Source organism: Podarcis gaigeae (assembly GCF_964106915.1).
Source record: "Podarcis gaigeae genome assembly, chromosome: 4".
Lineage (NCBI taxonomy): Eukaryota > Metazoa > Chordata > Lepidosauria > Squamata > Lacertidae > Podarcis > Podarcis gaigeae.
In genome coordinates this window covers 69,602,870-69,622,162 of record NC_139677.1, presented here as the reverse complement: position 1 = coordinate 69,622,162, position 19,293 = coordinate 69,602,870, and the positions used below count along the sequence as shown (strand labels likewise).

General features: G+C 42.2%; 1 protein-coding gene across 2 annotated transcripts; it reads left to right on the top strand.

Moving 5' to 3' along the window:
• Nucleotides 1–241: 241 nt before the first annotated feature.
• Nucleotides 242–18,394, top strand: LOC310843709 (OX-2 membrane glycoprotein-like). 2 transcript variants are annotated; one of them, XM_083737392.1, is made up of 6 exons: nt 242–387; nt 6,463–6,544; nt 7,889–8,215; nt 9,724–9,987; nt 10,796–10,897; nt 17,241–18,394. In XM_083737392.1, exons 1-5 carry the CDS (start codon nt 376–378, stop codon nt 10,888–10,890), a joined length of 780 nt encoding a protein of 259 aa, XP_083593518.1. In that variant the 5' UTR covers nt 242–375; the 3' UTR covers nt 10,891–10,897; nt 17,241–18,394. The 2 variants fall into 2 exon arrangements, with proteins under 2 accessions (XP_083593518.1, XP_083593517.1); XM_083737391.1 differs by having other exon boundaries at nt 17,200–18,394.
• Nucleotides 18,395–19,293: the final 899 nt, after the last annotated feature.

Here is a 19,293-nt window from a genome sequence, read left to right as displayed (position 1 = left end):
GGGCATCATTAGTTAGGGCCCCTGATAATCCCACAAACATTTTATACAAATATCCTTTCCTTTCTTTAACTATATGCTCCCCACCATAGTCACACATCTAGCAGAAGCATCATTTTTCAAAACAGACGCTAATAAGATAATGGCCAATTTGTGCTCTCAGTTACTGCTCTATAATCTCTGTTTAGCTCTAAGAGCACGCTTTAGACTTCTGTCTCTCAGAGTTCACTGCCCACCCCCCAACCATTAGGGAGGGAGGAGACGGGAGATTAGACATTCCCAACGCATTTTCCTGCTTTCCTTTTCCACACTGTGGCTTTTCCAGCCTTCACTGGAGGCAGCAACTGCCCTCGTGTGCCCTCTTCTTCATACCAGAGCATGCGTCCCAAGGTAAGATGCTTGCTGTGATGCAAGTCCAAGGCACAAGCTTGGGGATTTGTCTCCGAACATAGGGAGAAAGTAAAGAGAAAGTGCCTGCATGTTCTCAAATGAGGCTGAAATTGGTGTTTGCTTAAATTGGTCCAAAGCCGTACTGCCTGAATTCAATTTGCCTCCGGCATTCAATTAGCTCAAGAGTAGTGGCACAATTAGTTTTAGCCTCTGGATTCAAATAGGCTTACGAGGGGCACATCTCACTTTAGATAGCCATGCGTCGTGTGCTCACTTCAAAATGTGGTAATCCAAGATTGCTGCATTTGGAAGCCCTTCTGCTCAGCTGCCTGGAGTGCGGCCGGCCCAGCCCTGCCCTGGCGATGCCATTGCTCAGGAGCAGGGCCAGATTAAGGTTTGATGAGGCCTTAAGCTACTGAAGGTAATGGGGCCCTTTATATGTCCAGCTGTCCTTTGTCAACAATAAATTGTCGCTGTTTTTTTTGTGTTGAATATATGCTATATGGTAATTGATGGACCTAATAGATATCTAAAGCCATTTGCACATAACGAAATAGGTATTTTATCAAAGTAATTGCTGAACTAAAATACAATTAAGAAGTATATTAATAGTGAAATAATTACTAAGCTCTAACTTAAAATGATTTTTTATTCGTAACAAACTTAACAATGCAAACACATTGTCATTTGGCAATAACAAAAGTTCCTTTAGAAACACAATTTACACATTTTTTTTTCCCTTAAATTTTTTTTTGGGGGGGCCAAGAGAGTGGGGGCCTAAGCTATAGTTTGTTTAGCTTATACATAAATTTGGCACTGCTCAGGAGAAGCACAAAGGTGCTTTTATGACAGCAATGTTCCACATGCTTAACTGAAAGGGAAATCTTACTGAACTGCGTGAGATTCAGGGTGCTTCTAGGTGGGGACCTAGTAATGCAAACTGGTATTTGACTACTGGGTTTCCCCCCCCCCCAAAAAAAAGACTGAATATGGATTAAAACTGAGGGGCAGATATGGGGAGAGGGGAATATGACAAAGACGTTGTGTGGTTGCAGCAAAAACAATGGCACACATGAGAATCGCCAGTCCCACACTCTTGCTTATAAGTAAGATCATGTTTATGTATAGGATTATTTTCACACTTTGGCAAGGAAAAAAAGAAAAGAAAAGCCATCACCCTTGTCTTCTAGTGAATGTAATAGGAATATTTGAAGCATGAACATGAGAAATGCAGAACCGGATTTGAGTTCCATGGAGCCTGATCCTATTCTTTCCTATGCAGAAGCAAATCCTACTGTGTTCAATGGGGCTAGGTTACAGGTAAATGTGCAACAGAGTTGCAACCATTTTGTTTTTGAATCCTTTTGGTGCTATCTGTGTGTATGTGTGAATACTGTTAATGTGGGGTAGAAACTAATGAAGACCACAAATTTTAGACAGGTTATACCCTTGGGGATGATGTTGTAATATTAGTAAGTCTGCGTGACTCATGTAGTGGTTTCCTAGGTTGAACAGGCTCTGTGCAGTTTAGATTTCAAGCATGACTGTTTATGGTACTAAAATCCATCAACCCCAACTTCTCATAATTTCCAAGGGTTTTATCATTACTGTATTATTCTGGGTGCTATTTCCATAACGTCACTAACCTAGTTACTGGCAGGAGATTTTACATATAAATCTCCTGGGTCTGCACTCAAAATCACTGCTGTGGTCTGAAATTCTTATCCCATTCATTAATATGCACTGCATGGTTTTAATTCTGATCTATTATTGTAGTTTCAATTGCTTTTTGTGTAAATTCTTGACTTTATGATTGGGTTTGGAGTGAGATGGTTCTATATTTTTTATTGTTGTGACATTTAAATTTTTTATTCACATTGGGTTTCTTTGAAAATTAAGCAGCACATACATTTTATTTTAGAAATACATGAACTGCAAGCTGTGTAAATAAATTGCTGTTTTTATCTACTATTTAACTGGCCCAATTATGACAAAAAAATGTGATTAAAGTGTGTTATCTGGTAAGTAATCTGCATGCAGGTATGGTTTCAAATGTGCACCTACAGAGGAAAGTTTTAAAAGCTTAGAGGACTCACAGAAACAGACACTCTCTCCAAATCTAGGTTCAAAAGCTGATGTTGGGAAGTCAAATGAAACTATCTTTAAGTGAGGAAATGCTGGACATTTATAATATAAACACCAAAGTGTCTTGTAGCACCTAAAAGATACATCCATTTATCTCCGGTACACTTCCAAACACCAGGAACCACTTCATAGGATACATTTGCATCTATTTGTGGACTCTGATCCACAAAAGCTCATGCCATAATAAATTTGGCAGTCTTTAAGATGTCACAAGGGTATTTTGTTTTGCTTTTTGTTTTGTTTCTTTGCTGCAGCATACCTACTTAGAGATTGGGTTGGCATGCAACAATGCTCTCCTAAATTATTTGCATTGCACATTTGACCGTAATGTGTATGGTTCACTTTAAAAAGATTTGGAAAACATGGGCAAAAGGAAATAATGGTATTATTTGGTTTTCATTTTTTCCTTGCCAAGGCATTTTAAATACTGTATGTAAGTTAATTTTATTTAAATCAGTGTAGGTTATTTACTTGCAGCTTGTTCAGTATGCGAAGGTGGGCTTCATTCGTAGAAGGCGGTGTAGAGGGTTCGAGTTTACAACACTTTCGATGTGTTATACTTTAATATATATTTTTCGACTGGTTTAAGTTCCACTGTCATTAACAAGTCATTGTCTGCAATCACAAGGCAATAAATCCCTCTGGAATCAGTGGTGATTGTAAACGCATTTTAGTGGGACAAGCCAATGAATGGAAAGAAACTGCTTAGCATGATGCAGTTTACAACCCCCTCTCCAAATAAATCTGTTGGAGGGTCAGTTGTGGTGCTTAATCTGTGCCTTCATCGATGCTGAAGGGGAAAGGTTGCTGTGCAGTCCCAGATTCAATCTCTGGGATCTCCAAGATGGGCTGACCTGACAAGAGATCCCAGCCTCAAAGCCTGGAGAGCTGACAACACTGGATCACCACTGCATTAGCAGGCAGCTTCCGGTGTCCTTTGTTCAACCTTAATATGTGTAAATAAGCACAGATGTAAAGATCTAATAATTTTCTTCTGAGGGGAACCTAACCTGGGTGTTGCAGCCAGGAGTTTTGCACTGCTTGCAGAAAGGGATTGATCATGTTTTGACACTGAGCCAATCCAAAAGTTCTATAGGTGGGGATTAATCTATTAGTGCTCATTCACACGTGCGCATCACCGCTTGGTGCAAAAGATAGTCAATGTGTCAAGCACTGTGTGTGTGTGTGTGCGCGCACGCGTGCTTGTCATATGAAGGAGAACAAAATGTGTTAGGGTTTTGAGATTCTAGAAATACATTTTGCAATAACACAAATCACATTGCTTGCTTTTCTTTCTCACTTCTGACATCCTGTTAATCCCTCTCCCTTTATTGTGCCAGCTCTCTTGAGAGAACGTCTTGCCACTGAGATACTGACTAGATTTAGTTTCCATTGACCTTAAAGGCATTAACTACCTACTGCTCATTTTGTTTTTCTTTTGAGAAGTAGTTTGCTTGCCCCATTGTTCCTTGTTATTCTTCTCCCAGATGCTTCCTTCCTTGATGCTGTAGCTGAAATGCCTATCTTTAAGTTTCCACCCACAACACATCCTTTTCTTAACAATTATCTCATTTCCTTTTGATAATAAGTCTGTTCCTTAATCATATTTAATCCTTGTTGGTAGCTGGCATAACATAATGATTAAGAGACTGAATTACAGATTGAGATACACCAAGTTTCACCACTGCCATGTGCTCACTTGGTGATCTTAAACCAGCCTGTAGTATGGTGGGGGAGTTTTAATACTGGTTTACCATAGATAGCTGCTGTAAGGACTACAACCAGAACATGAACATGAAGAGCTCGGAATGTATGAAAGCGCTACACATTTTGTGCAGTGTTTTGTGATTTAGAATACAGGGCTTAATTGGAGCCCAGGGGTTTTCTGAGTCTCATCACCAGAACAACTTCTTCCAATGCTAGGGCCTTGAGTTGAACATGAGAAGTAACAATGTGAAAAAATACTTTCTGAGAAACAACAAGCAGAGCCCATGCACCAGGGGGTTGTGATAGGCATCTAAGCAATGTGACTAGTTCCAATAGATTATTGGCAGTGGTGAGAGGTAATAATAATAATAATAATAATAATAATAATAATAATAATAATAATAATAATTTTTTATTTATACCCCGCCCTCCCCAGCCAAGGCCAGGCTCAGAGCGGCTTACAAGCAATAATAAAAACAAGATGAATGATTACAACTTAAAAACAAAAATAAAATACAACATTAAAATAATGGAACATTAAAATATTAAAATGTAGCCTCATCGCAGGAGGAGAAGGAAAAGAAAGGAAAAAAAGAGAGGGAGGGAATCAAATTGGCTCCAAGCCAAAGGCCAGGCGGAACAACTCAAAAAGTAAGGGACTCCCTGATAAAACTGCCGACTCAATCCCAAAATTTACAATCTCAATCTGCTGACTCAGTTCATATATCTACCAACTCCATCTTCTGACTTAGGCTGAATAAACATCATACATTTACAGCACATTATTATTATTATTTATTAAATTTGTATGCCACCTTCATCCAAAGATAAGAGGGCAGTTCACAACATAAAAAATACAAAATGAGAACACAAAATTCAAAATACATAATAACAACGAGGACAAAAGCAAACCAATAACCCTTAGAATGCTAATCAGCCAAAGGCCTGGTTCTGGAGAAACATTTCCGCCTGGTGCCTAAAGATATGTAATGAAGGCACCAGACAAGATTCCCTAGGGAGAGCATTCCACAAACAGGGAGCCCTGCAGAAAGGCTTGTACTTGTGTTGCCACCCTCCGGACCAATCATGAAGGAGGTCCCAGATGATTATTGCAGAGTCCAAGTTGATTCATATGGAGAGAGGCTGTCCTTGAGGCACATGACTTCAAAGCACATGACTTTCCCCAAAGAACCATGGGAACTGTAGTTTACACCAGAGAGCTATAACTCCCAGCACCCTGAACATGCTACAATTCCCGGGATTCTTTGTGGAAATTGATATGCTTCCGATGCATATTGAATGCATGGTATGTATGCAGCATAGTCCCAATCACTTAGCTAAATCATGGCTCTCTGTGGTGTGTTCTAAAAACAGTGGTTTAGAAAGCTTTCACACAAGGTTAGCAGGCTGGACTGCCACTGGTCCTCCTGAAATTTAAGAATCAAAACCCACTATATTAGGGATAACCAATGTTGTGCCCTACAGATGTTGTAGGACTGCAACTCCCTTCATCCCTGACCACTGGCCGTGCTTACTGAGACTGATGGGAGTTGGAAGTCCAACAACATTTGGGTAGCACCACATTGCCAGCTCCTGCATTGCATGATAAGCTCCTCTACCAAATTACTACTCTATGCAAGGAGAAGAAGTTTAATAAAAAAAAAAAACAACACGGCCCTGTTTCCTCTGATGGGGCATTCTCAGATTTTACAGTCTTCATTTCATAAAGAGAAAACACTTCTGCTAGGAAATCCCATGAAACCAATGAGGATCACATGTAATCATTTTGAATGTTTGTACATCACGGCATAGAAATATACATGCACTGGGAAACTGAAGGCTGTCATAGCTTCCCAGGTTGTACATGCTGCAAAACACCAATGAGGTCAAGTCTCATTAGTGACAGTCCATAGGTGGATTTCAACTTCCCCACTATTTAAAGAAATGGGTTAAGTACGGTATGTAAAATGTGAAGTAGCCTTCAGGCCAATGACCTGCCATTTGTTAGTTCTTAGCTAGACATGGAAAAGCTTCACTGCTTGTCTTGGGGAGTTTTGTCTGCTATGGCAACATTTTGAAAATCCCCTGATATGGTTGCAGTGGAACAACAGCCTCTATCTTCATTATGCACCTGGGCTATACCCAAAATCCAAATAGTAGAGCATTGTAGTGGCAAAAAAGGCTATTGTGTATCTGTAACACATCTCTTTTTTCTATTCCTAGTTAAATGAAGGTCTCTGTTCTCCATGGACTTTCCAGGGCCTGACTCTGTGCATCATATGTATTGTTCTCTGTAGGATAAAGGGTAAGTCTAACATGATTAGTGCATTGGGGAAAGTGTAATGACTAGGCAAGGGTGGCTCAAGACATTTTGCCACCTGGGGCAATGGACAACATGGCATACACACACACTCTTGATATCGAGTGGCCAGCTGGACTGACTGCTGAATCCTAATTCAGTACTAGCAATGGGGCACAGGTGGCGCTGTGGGTTAAAGCCTCAGCGCCTAGGACTTGCCGATCGAAAGGTCGGCGGTTCGAATCCCTGCGGCGGGGTGCGCTCCCGCTGCTTGGTCCCAGCGCCTGCCAACCTAGCAGTTCGAAAGCACCTCCGGGTGCAAGTAGATAAATAGGGACCGCTTACCAGCGGGAAGGTAAACGGTGTTTCCGTGTGCGACTCTGGCTCGCCAGAGCAGCGATGTCACGCTGGCCACGTGACCCAGAAGTGTCTCTGGACAGCGCTGGCCCCTGGCCTCTAGAGTGAGATGGGCGCACAACCCCAGAGTCTGTCAAGACTGGCCCGTACAGGCAGGGGTACCTTTACCTTTACCTTTACTGCACTGTCCTGGAGGGAGGTCAGCACCATAGTTGTAAGGCTGGAGCTCCACAGCTCTCATCTCCAACAGTATGGACAGGGATATCAGGAGGAAGAGCTAAGGGCTGCAACCACCTCCCATCTTATGGCACCTGCACCACTCACCTCATTCTACCTAATGGTAGAGCCAGACCTGTGACTATGAGCCAGTAGACCAGCAAGTGTGGCTGGCAGAGGGCTATGGAGAGTCTTGTGCTGCTGTGAGCAGGATGGGCTTCTATTTTGAGTCAAAGAAATGTATTTTTTTGGCATCTGTCTGTCTCAGGAGACAATGGAGGAGCACGCTTTGAGGGATGAAGTCAAACTGTTGGAAGCTTGCAGCACCTGCTGTGGCTGTAGAGACCAATGCAGGAGAGATATGTTTTGTTGCAGGTCAGGCAGATGAAGGAATCTGGTTGTGCTGCTACAAATGAACCATAGTGTTTCTTTTCTCTGTGCTCCTCCCAGTGGCCTTTCATCTTCTGGTCACTGCACAGACACACACAGAGCTGCCTTGTGAGGTTAAGTAAGGTATGCAGCAACCCTCTTCCCCAAATTGTTCCTACCATGAATTTCAGAAAGGCTTCCTTTTCCCTCCACCTATCCAGTGAAAGGTTTTTAAAAAATGAAAGAAAAATATTTTGGAATTAGCAGCCCAGTTCTAATCTGTTCATGGTTGCTAGAAGTGCAGAACAGGAATTTTTGCATAAATAAATATTTTCCTTGGATCTAGACCAAGGGATTTGTAAGCATAAGATACGAGAGGTGATTATTAATTATTTTGTCTTGCCGCAGGTGCCATATTGACAAGTGACAGAGACGTGGAGCTGGGCGGCAACGCTACTTTGAGATGTACCCTAACAGAATCTCTTCCAACTGTTCAAGTTACATGGCAGCAAGAGGTTAATGAAAACGTTGTAAATTTGGCAGCATATGACAACAAACAAATTCCAAATATTAATGACCGATACAAAGGTCGAGTCAATTTAACAATTTTAGAACTCAATGACACTGCCATCAGCTTCTGGAATGTTAGCACCCAAGAAAATGGTTGTTACCGATGCATATTTAACATCTTTCCTCCAGGATCCAATAGCAAAAAAACTTGTCTTTCTGTTTACGGTGAGTCATTTCATATTAAAATAGCTAGAGCAGGGCATTTCTTCAAATATGCTCCTTTGATAATGAAGCAATACAACACACACCATTATCTCACCCCCGTTCCAGGGGCGCAGGACTTGCCCAAGTTTGGTTTCCTTAGGAAGGGTGTTACAAGAGCCCTACAGCATTTCCTAATACTTGGTTTCATCCAACAATATAATTATCGATTGAGTATAATTGGAACTACAGCTTAAACCACAGGTGGTGAACCTGTGGTCCTTCAGTTGATGTTGGACTACAATATCTAAGATCCATGAGCACGCTAGCTGCAGATTATGAGAGCAAAACCTGATAGTCTAAGATTACAATATCCACAGCAGATCGGAGGCAGTATATTTCCAGTTGCCCAGGTCCTGCCTGTGGACTTCCTGTGGGCATCTGATTGGCTACTGTGAGAGCAGAATGCTGAACTTGATAGGTCATTGATCCATTAGGTTCTTATATTCTTCTATGCTGATATGGGGAGTGGAACAGAATACTAAGAAGCTCCAGGGACCAAAAGCTCAGCTTGGTGTCTGACCTCCATCTGCCTCAAAACTGCAGGCTTCTCCTTTCGTTTCCCTGTATATACAGAGACCTGGATCACAACATTTGTTAACTGTGCAGGAGGATCTGTCCCCTTCTCTCATAATTCTTCCGATTCAGGACATTCCCAAATCTTTTGTTAGCAATGGGCTAAGCAATTTGTTGCTATGGCAACATATTCCTGAACAATTAACAAGTCCAAGGTTCTGGCCTGTTATGCCACAGAGAAACTCATACTAACGAAAACCCCTTTGTAAAACTGATTAGAAATCAGCCCACTGTGTAATAATGTTACAACATATGTTTTGGTTTTCAGCCAGAATATTGCAGTGTGGGACATTGGGCTTTTCCACATGTATGGTGTGTTGAATAACACACTATAGCACACTACAGTTGAAGGATGATTGCTCAAAGTTAACATAAGTTTCCTACCATATAGTAGGAAATTAGTAGTTAAGGGACCCCTGACCATTAGGTCCAGTCATGGCCGACTCTGGGGTTGTGGCGCTCATCTTTCTTTATTGGCTAAGGGAGCCGGCGTACAACTTCCGGGTCATGTGGCCAGCATGACTAAGCCACTTCTGGGAAACCAGAGCAGTGCACGGAAATGCTGTTTACCTTCCCGCCGGAGTGGTACCTATTTATCTACTTGCACTTTGACGTGCTTTCAAACTGCTAGGTTGGCAGGAGCAGGGACCGAGCAACAGGAGTTCACCCCATTGCGGGGATTCGAACCACCAACCTTCTGATCGGCAAGTCCTAGGCTCTGTGGTTTAACCTACAGCACCACCCACATTCCTACCATATAGTCTGCCTCTAATTCAACAGTTTGCAGTTTGCCCTTCTGAGTCCCTCACTGATACAGTAGCATCTTTTCATCTTCCTTTTATTGCCCACCTGCGGTCCTTATGGTGAAGCATTTTGTGCCGTCATTTATGTCACAGGCCGCCTCAACACATTTTTACACTACAGCATCTCTGATGGGCACTTGAATGCCACCTGCTCAGCAACGGGCTTCCCACGTCCCAACATCACATGGGTTGTGCCAAGAGGCCTGAAGGAGGAACACGAGATCACAAATCCCAATGGAACACTATCGGTCATAAGCAATATCCTTGTAAATGCCTCAGATAGCCATTCTGGACAAGAGATGATCTGCAAGATTACACACAGGGGGAAAGAGATGGATCTCAAGGTACCAAGAAAAGGTAAGTGAGCAAAGCACTCGGTGCCTGTCGTCTTCCTAAAAGGTAGCGAAACTTTCATCTTAAAAATCTTGTATTTTCTTTTCTTCCATTCTACAAGGGATGGCGAACCTGCAGCCCTCCATATGTTACTGACCTACAGTCTTCCAGCATCCCTGATCATTGTCCATGATACCTGGGGGTGATGAGAACTGGAGTATAACAAACTCTGGAGGGTCACAAGTTTGCCATGCCTGATGTAAAAGGAAAAAAACAAAATTCAGACTAAAGAGAGGCTTTAGTGCAGGGATGTGGAACAGGTTCCAGGTGGCCAATTTTGGCAGTTGAGTGGGGCTACCCACCTGTCCACCCCTGGATCCTTTAATACTGTATATTTCACACTTCCCCTTATCAAGTAATAATTATCATTTTATTCTATTGTTACATGCATGCATTCTTCCTTATTTTTTCCCTCCTTCAAGATGGATTTGGGCATGTGCTTTTAGTCTCCCTCTGAAATTCTTTACTCTTACCTTTTTCATAAACAGAAACACACTCACTGGTTTTCAGCGAATGCATTTTGAACATATTCTTAGGAGTTATTTCAACCTCTAGTCATCTCACCCACTACAGCAAATTAAGGACCTCACTTTCAATGTAGAATTGTGATTTTATTCTATGTTATATTATATTATTATATCATATTATAATATAAATTATTATATTATATTATATTATATTGCATTTATATTATATTATATTATTTATATTATATTATATTACATAGACTCCTCTCCATACTGTCAGCAATTATTTTCTTTCCTCCATATAGGCTATCCATATGCTGTGGTCGTAACTGTACTTGTCCTAATTTCTCTGACTGTGGTTATTATTGCGGTGTGCTGCTGGAAACGACACCAAAAATAATGCAGAAGTAAGTTATTTAAACCAAAAGAAGATAAATATACATTGTTGCTAGGCAGACTAAATGAATGGTAGCTGATGCACATAAAAATGCTGGATATCAACTGAATGATAGGGCTTGTGCTCAAGAATGGAGAGATATGTCGATTTTGGTTTGTCCTGAATTCTGTTTTCTGAGAGCTCCCAGGCCGGCTCCGCCCCTTTTTGTGCTTGAAGAGCAGACTGGAGTGAAGACTACTCCTACTTGGTCCGCTCCCCTGGCTCCACCTCCCCAGTCACGATTGGTTCATTTGAACTGAGTTTTGGTGGGAACCTCAAGGTCTGTGACCTGAGGAGGTGGACCAGGAGTGCTCTGCCAGGAGTCACAGAGGATCAGGGGTGCTGCGCACGGGCACGCAAAGGGTGCCCTCCATTTCATGGGGAGAGCGGTTATTTTTGCACAAATTTATTGACTGGAGAACACCATCACAATTTAGAAATTACAAATTTCAAAGTTTGGCTGTGTTCCAGTTTTAATATTGTTTCATAAAGTGTGAATTAGTGACGTTTACCTTTAAATGTGAGCAAAATTGAATTTCTTATTAATCACTACTTACACTCAGTTGAAACAGGTGATTTCTGAGTACTGTGCAAACAAACATGTATGTTTATGTGGGCTATGAGCTATGGCTGATTCTTGTTCAAAATACAGTGGTGCCCCGCAAGACGAATGCCTTGCAAGATGGAAAACCTGCAAGACGAAAGGGTTTTCCGTTTGCGAGTTGCTTCGCAAGATGAATTTCCCTATGGGCTTGCTTCGCAAGAAGAAAGCCCATAGGGAAATCTCCGGGGACCTCTTTTAAATGCTGGCGGTGGGGAGCAAAGCCTTCCCCCCCTCCGGCCTTCAGAAGACGTCCAGGAAGGCCGGCAGGGGCCGAAAGGTTTTGCTCCCCACCGCCAGCATTTTAAAAGCGGTCCGGGATAGCAGGGAAGCGCTTCCCACTATCCCGGACAGCTTTTGAAGGCAGGCGGGGGGAGCAAAGACTTTTGCCCCCCGCCGGCCTTCAGAAGAGGTCCTGGACCACTTCTGAAGGCCAGTGGGGGGCAAAAGTCTTTGCTCCCCCCTGCCTGCCTTCCCAGGAGAGCGGAGAAACGCACTGCGTTTCTCCGCTGTCCCGGACGGCTTTTGAAGGCAGGCGGGGGGGAGCAAAGACCTTCGCCCCCCACCGGCCTTCAGAAGAGGTCCAGGACCTCTTCTGAAGGCTGGCGGGGGGCAAAAGTTTTGTCCCCCCTGCCTGCCTTCCCGGGGGCTTTTAAATCACCCCGGGACAGCGGAGAAGTCCTCCGCTGTCCCGGGGTTTTTTAAAATGCTGGGGGTGGGAAGAAAAGCCCTTGTCCCCCCCCCCCAGCCTTCAGAAGAGGTTGGGGGATAGACTGTCCCCGGACCTGGTCTGAAGGCAGTTTCCATAGGAACGCATTGATTGATTTTCAATGCATTCCTATGGGAAACCGTGCTTCGCAAGACGAAAAACTCGCAAGACGAAAAAACTTGCGGAACGAATTAATTTCGTCTTGCGAGGCACCACTGTAGTTTTTCTGTTATTTTGACTTGAAAATAAGGTTGTGGTGTTTGTTTTTTCAAAGATGACATGCAAATTGCTGCAGGAACATGGGGAACTGAATTTAAGATTGGAAAAATGAGAAAGTGGCAAAACCCAAAAGTGATATCCCTAGTTGTAAATAGGTGATGGGATAAGGAAGGAATAAGAAATGTTCTCTCTGTGAACTTCTTTTAAGTTAACTTTTCTTAGCATCTAAGTCCATGACAGCAAGTCAAAATCTGCTTCCCAACTTAAAACATGTTATATGTGTCTGAAACAGAGCCCAATAAATTCCACACACAGGATTTAGAGTGAATCCCTTGCCCCTTGTACTGGCAGGGGTGGGGAAGCTCCCACCGAAGTGCATGGGAGCCCGTTCCACATTGGTGCAAACAGCAGGCATGGAGGGAACTGAGGAGGAATTTGGAATTTGGATTTGATATCCCGCTTTAGCACTACCCTAAGGAGTCTCAAAGCGGCTAACATTCTCCTTTCCCTTCCTCCCCCACAACAAACACTCTGTGAGGTGAGTGAAGCTGAGAGACTTCAAAGAAGTGTGATTAGCCCAAGGTCACCCAGCAGCTGCATGTGGAGGAACTGAACTGGGACCACAGTGGGAGGGTCACAGCCATCCCTCCTGCTACATCCTATGTCTACTCAGGATAAGGGGACCTGCAAATACAACATATATTTGAGAGCTTTCACATCTTTTGTAATGGTATGGAAGGTGTTGTGTCTCATTTGGTCTTAAACTGATATCGTGGGCCATCGTTTCCATGTTGTACACCCATGTCTTTCGCCCTGTACTAGAGTTGCTTGCACACTACTCCGAACACCTGTACAGTGGTTCCTCAGGTTAAGTACTTAATTCGTTCCAGAGGTCCGTTCTTAACGTGAAACTGTTCTTAACCTGAAGCACCACTTTAGCTAACGGGGTCTCCTGCTGCCGCTGCACCGCCGGAGCACGATTTCTGTTCTCATCCTGAAGAAAGTTCTTAACCCGAAGTACTATTTCTGGGTTAGCGGAGTCTGTAACATGAAGCGTATGTAACCTGAAGCATATGTAACCCGAGGTACCACTGTACACACGATCTCTACACATGTGCAAGTGTTTGCATGGAAGTATACACTTGTTCTACGTCCAGTCACTGTGTACACAGACTGTACACTCGTTGAACATTACACAGGAATAGCAGCAGGGTTGTGTACACGGGGACCAAGATGGAACACACGATGGACGTATTACGTGAACATCTCAAGTGTTATCTCATAAAGAGGCTTTGCAAAAGTTCTGAAGCATTACCAAAACTACCATATCAGTATGTGTGTGCTTTCCCCCACAGGGCAAAAAGCATTTTGTGTGGATGGGAAAATATTTTGACTGGGAAAATGTAATGGAAGGAAAGGCTTAAATGCCATTCACAGCTCTGTATTCCCAATCTGGTTCAGGGGCTTCCCATGCCCCATCTAGCTTGGCCCAGAGATGTTTATAGACTTGAACTATGCATCACAGGCAACATTGATGATAGTATGACTTCCCAGTCATGGGAGATGGAGTTTTCATTGGTCTACAGCCTAAATTCCTTCATGTTTAAAATATGCTCCATGAATTGGCAAGGCTTGTGAACAAAGAAATTACATTCAGCGTTTAACTTTCTCCATGCAGCTTTCATTTGAAACAGCTTTATTCCTGCTTAAGTCACTCACAACTTTCAAACAAAGTGAGCTACCATAACATTTTAGCGTTGAGGCAGTTAAGCTTAGTGAGAGTTTTGGATTGATGTCAGCCACAACCCCATATGAAGCTGCAGATAGAGGCTTCTAGAACTTTCACTTCCTCTCTCTGGAACTTTCTTTCCTGCATGCAAACAAGCACGCACATACAAGCAGAAACTGGGCCACCAGCTGAAAGAGACTTTTCAGGGGGGAATCGCTTCCCTTACAAATTAAGGCAAATTAACTGTGGTGATTTAAAATTAGACTTTTGTAAAAAGGCATTTTATTCTATTAGGATTTTAAATCCCCCCCGGGTTTAAATGAAAATTCTATGAAAAATGTATATGTATTGGAAATGAATTTATTTTTAAAAAATGAATTTCTAACTGGAAAATTAAACGTTCATCAACATACAAACATCAACATTAAAAATGTAGGGCAGGAGTAAAAATTTTCAACTGACCTATCCCAAATCCTATATCTCGACAAGCTCTCTACTTTCAATTTTTCCCCTCAGCTTTCTTATGAGCCAACAATGTTGTGCCATAGCTCCACTGCCCAGTCTCTTGTCTGGAACCATATCCTGCTTGAAATTCCTGGAAACGTCAGATTAAGACAGATAAGGACAATCATAGGGAGTGTCTACCATAACTTGAAGCCAAGTATCATAAGGAGGGATTTTGTTTCCTGTGTTAAACAAAAGAAATGGACACTTATAAATTCTTATCTAATATTCAGAGATGTTTTCATAGGGTAGCTGTCAGGGAACTGCCATCGGAGCCAGAGGCGGAGGGAAGGCTCCAGAGCGATGCCGGAGAGGGTCCCAGCAGGGAGAGAGGCAGCCCATCTGCTGGGGAAGGAAATCAGCGTAACACCAGGGGTGAAGGGGGGCAGATGGGGGAATCGGAGAGAAGGCTCCAGGACTCTTCACCGGAGACCAGTGGGGAGAGCACGGGTACTCCGCTGCCCACACCCTTCCGCGCAGGGAGAGTAGGAGGAGACTTGGCGTCAAAGAACTTCTTTGCTGGAAGAAGTTCAAGAAACGCCCACTGACAGATTCTGCCAGAGACTGAGACAGCCACGAGTGAAAGGCTGTCCAGAGAGAAAGGGTTCAACCAGGCAACCTAGCCAGGAGTGGCGGCAACTTACACACGAGCAACCCCCCTAGAACCATTACAGTAGCCTATCAAGGTTTTTACAGCACTGAGGAAATAGGAACGAAACTACAAAATAAGGGCATGTTGTTCTTGATGTGAGAACATATTCTTCTCTTGTTAGGCTTTAGGCTGTGGCAATTTTTTCAGGAGATCATCATGGCAGCCACAGCCCCTGGAGTGTCCAAAAGTGAAGGCAGTTGTGTTGCTCCATTGTGTATGTGTGTAAACATGCAATCACACACGCATGCACACACACAAGTACGCACACAAAAGCATAATATCCAATTTATTAGGGATCAGCCTGGCTGAAACATCTGCATAATTATCTGGACATAAGCTCTACTGAGGGGGACACGGGTGGCGCTGTGGGTAAAACCTCAGTGCCTAGGACGTGCCGATCAGAAGGTCGGCGGTTCGAATCCCTGCGGTGGGGTGAGCTCCCGTCGTTCGGTCCCAGCTCCTGCCCACCTAGCAGTTCGAAAGCACCCCTAAGTGCAAGTAGATAAATAGGTACCGCTTTATAGTGGGAAGGTAAACGGTGTTTCCGTGTGCTGCACTGGTGATGGCTCGCCAGCTACAGCTTTGTCAAGCTGGCCACGTGACCCAGAAGTGTCTTCGGACGGCACCAGCTCCCGGCCTCTTGAGCGAGATGAGCGCGCAACCCTAGAGTCGGTCACGACCGGCCCGTACGGGCAGGGGTACCTTTACCTTTAAGCTCTACTGAACTCAGAAGTGCTTCCTCCTGAAGGCATATAAGATGATGTGTGTCAGAGGAGATTCACACAGTAATAAACAATAGTAATGATAATAAGTTCAACGTCTGAAACTCAAGAGCAGGGGTAGCTAGCTATATCTTCATAAAGAAATCTGCTCTTGTGTATCTAGTACTTTCTTCTTGTAAGGAAATTGACTTGTCAAAGGATTTCTTGAAACATCTTAACATTCAGACAAGTGCGAAGCAACAGCAACACCCAAACCTGCCCTTTCAGCTCTCAAAAGTCCTCTTTCCTATATAGACTGGATCCCTTCCAAACAGTAGCAGCCAAGCCCCGAACAGGATATATTGCACAAGAATCCTGACCTTTCCTTTCACCTTCATAGTTCCATATTTTCTCTTGCAGCTATGGAGTGGCTTTTTATTCTGAAACAATTTTGATTGTCACACAAGTGAGGGCTGCACACCACACACTTCCTCCTGCAATGTGGGTTTGTGGTTGTGGAGCAGGAGTAGTTCTGAGAAAAAAAGCAACGTTCCTCTCAAGAAATAAGTATTCCTCAAACACTCATGTACAATCTATTCCTGTATTCCCCCTCCCCCTTTCTTCAGCAACCTGGGTCCTATTTAAATAGGGCTTGTTATAGAAAATGCAAGTTTAGTACTGTTTCTGCCATGACAATGTAAAGCCCATTGCCATACCCAGTTGGTGTGAAATTTTTGAAACACTTGGAGCAGTCAGCTCATTCTTTCCTCATACACTATATATATGAAGATTTGGGAAGAAAAGTGAGAATGGACTATAATCATCATACACAATGGGAAAAAACTGTGAAATGGCTCCCTGACAGTTGAAACACGCCTGACATTGTCATTTTTTAAAATGCAAATAACCTTTTATTTACCCAGGTTTTAGGTGGGTACAGTGATGCTCATTTTTTAGTGGAGCGGGACTTGTTGGATGAGCATTTTAAGAATTTTGTATTGTACATCTTTTTCTAATTTGGCTCATAATTTTAGATTTTATTTCACTGTATATTAAGTTGTTAAGTTACCTTGTATTATGGCAACAAATATATATAATATTGATAAAATAAAATAAAATAATTAAAACTACTCTATCTATCTATCTGTTCTCTTTTAGGAATCTAAGGGAATAAACCAACATTCTGAATTTTGTTCCAGGGAACTGAAAAAACATTCTAGCAACTGTGTCTATATAACTAGAAAGTCATGAATGCAGCATCAATTTAAAGGAGAACCTGGACCAAATTTGTGGCAAGTACAATATCGGCTGGGATCCAGAGGTTCTCTTGTACAAGCAGAAGGCATCTCTGTGGGTACAACCCTCCTAGATTCTGTCAATTCTCCCCTCTATTTGCAGCCTCTCTTGCTACATCCCATGTTTTCCCCAGTGGTGGGAAAGCACCATTGTCTGAGCAGTGTCCTGCTTGTTTGTCACTGGATCCAACCCAAAGAAAATGAATTATTAATTCTTAAATGAAAATAGAATGTGAAAAGAAGGTGGTAAACACCAGGATTCTAGTCTAGTAAAAGGCTTAGAATTGTTAAAACCAAGAAACACATGTGCAGGGTTTTGGGCCAGTTTCCACCATGAAGTATTCATTTGCTTCAAAAAGAAAAAAGCACAATGCAAAATAAACACAGATCTTCTGTTAATATAACTTTGGCTTTCCTTCTTTAAACACACTATTGTTAGCTGATTTTAAAGGGAAGCTTAAAAGGAAAATGCAAAGGAACAGTGTTTTCCAGCAATCTACTGAAGAGGAAGGGCACAGGTTTGATGAATAAGAGCTATTCAATAATTCTGCAACTATGGGGATTGAACAGGAAACAATTAATTAGGCTTAAAAAAGAATTAAGGAGAAGAGGAAGTTATTGTTTAAAGGGACAGTAGCCCAAAAGACCTTAGCGGTGCTTACCAAACCACACTGAACAGGCTAGTGCTGAAATCAATTTCATTTTAAGAAAGTAATAATTAGAACCTACCAATCAGGTAAAAAAAAAATAGAAACAAGGAAAAAATGGAACGCAGCAGGTAATCACGTCACTGGATTTTGTAAAACCTGAGAGACTAAAGGGATGTCAAGTTCAAATTAAATGGCTCATATAAAAGGAACCCAAGTAAATATTTATGGGCATTAATTAGTTTCTGGTGTTAGTTATCCTAACTGTGCTTTATGGCAATTTCTTGTACATTCAATGTTACCTCTTCTGTGGCTACCTCTCTTAAAATAAATCATTGCACTGAATGTATGGAAAGACCTACTGCATTTTATGTAGAAACCAAATAAAGTAATTTCAAAGAAAAGTGATAATATGCTCCTTATTGTCGATGTCTTTGGCTTTTTTTTTTTTGTCAAAATGGGACCTCAGATTAAAATAGTGCTACAATTGGATGTAGATTTGATGTGATGATAGTCTAATAGTCCTTCTTTTTACATGTAAAAATCTTTCTGTGCTGATTTCTTTAAAAGCAAAAAATGACATTTAAAAAATAGCGATGAAGCTGTATCAGAACTAGGAGACAGTTTCTCTGGCTTCCTGCAGTTTCTTGTGGTTACAAGAAAGCCCACCTGAGGTTATTACAGGGGCACTTGGGAAGGCTGAAGAATGTGGACCACCAGAGAGAGGATTTGTAGAATCAAACCAAAGACGAAAAACTTTGACACCTCTAAAGTAAGAGAAGTGCCCTTCACCCATAAGAATTTCACTGAAAAATTCTCTCTGCTTTGGTAATTTTTAATAATTTGATAATTTTTAATGCAATTTCTTTTCTAGTGCATTGATGGAGAATGGTAAACAAGCAAATAAGTACCGGTACATTTTTCCTGATTACATAATTTCTAATTATGTAAGCCACCTCAAAGTTTTGTAGAGAGGTGGGATATTTATTATATGGATAAATCAAGAAATCTGTGCTAAAGCACTGCAACCTTCCTGTCACATTTGTTTTCAAAACTTTTTTGAGACTGTACGTGCCCCATTGCAGTGTTAGGATGTTCAGCTAGTCAGATTAAGAATGACAAAACTCAGCACAACTACTAAAGCGGTCAGCTGGTAGTCTTTTTCCAACCACTTGCTTCAGCTATGCTGCTAAAAGAATCAATATGATGAAGGCAGAAAGATTAGAACTTTGCTGAAATCAACTTTCCATTTCCTTGCCCAGATCTGAAGATAATTGTTTGCAAATTAGATGGGTGACTTTGACAAGGAG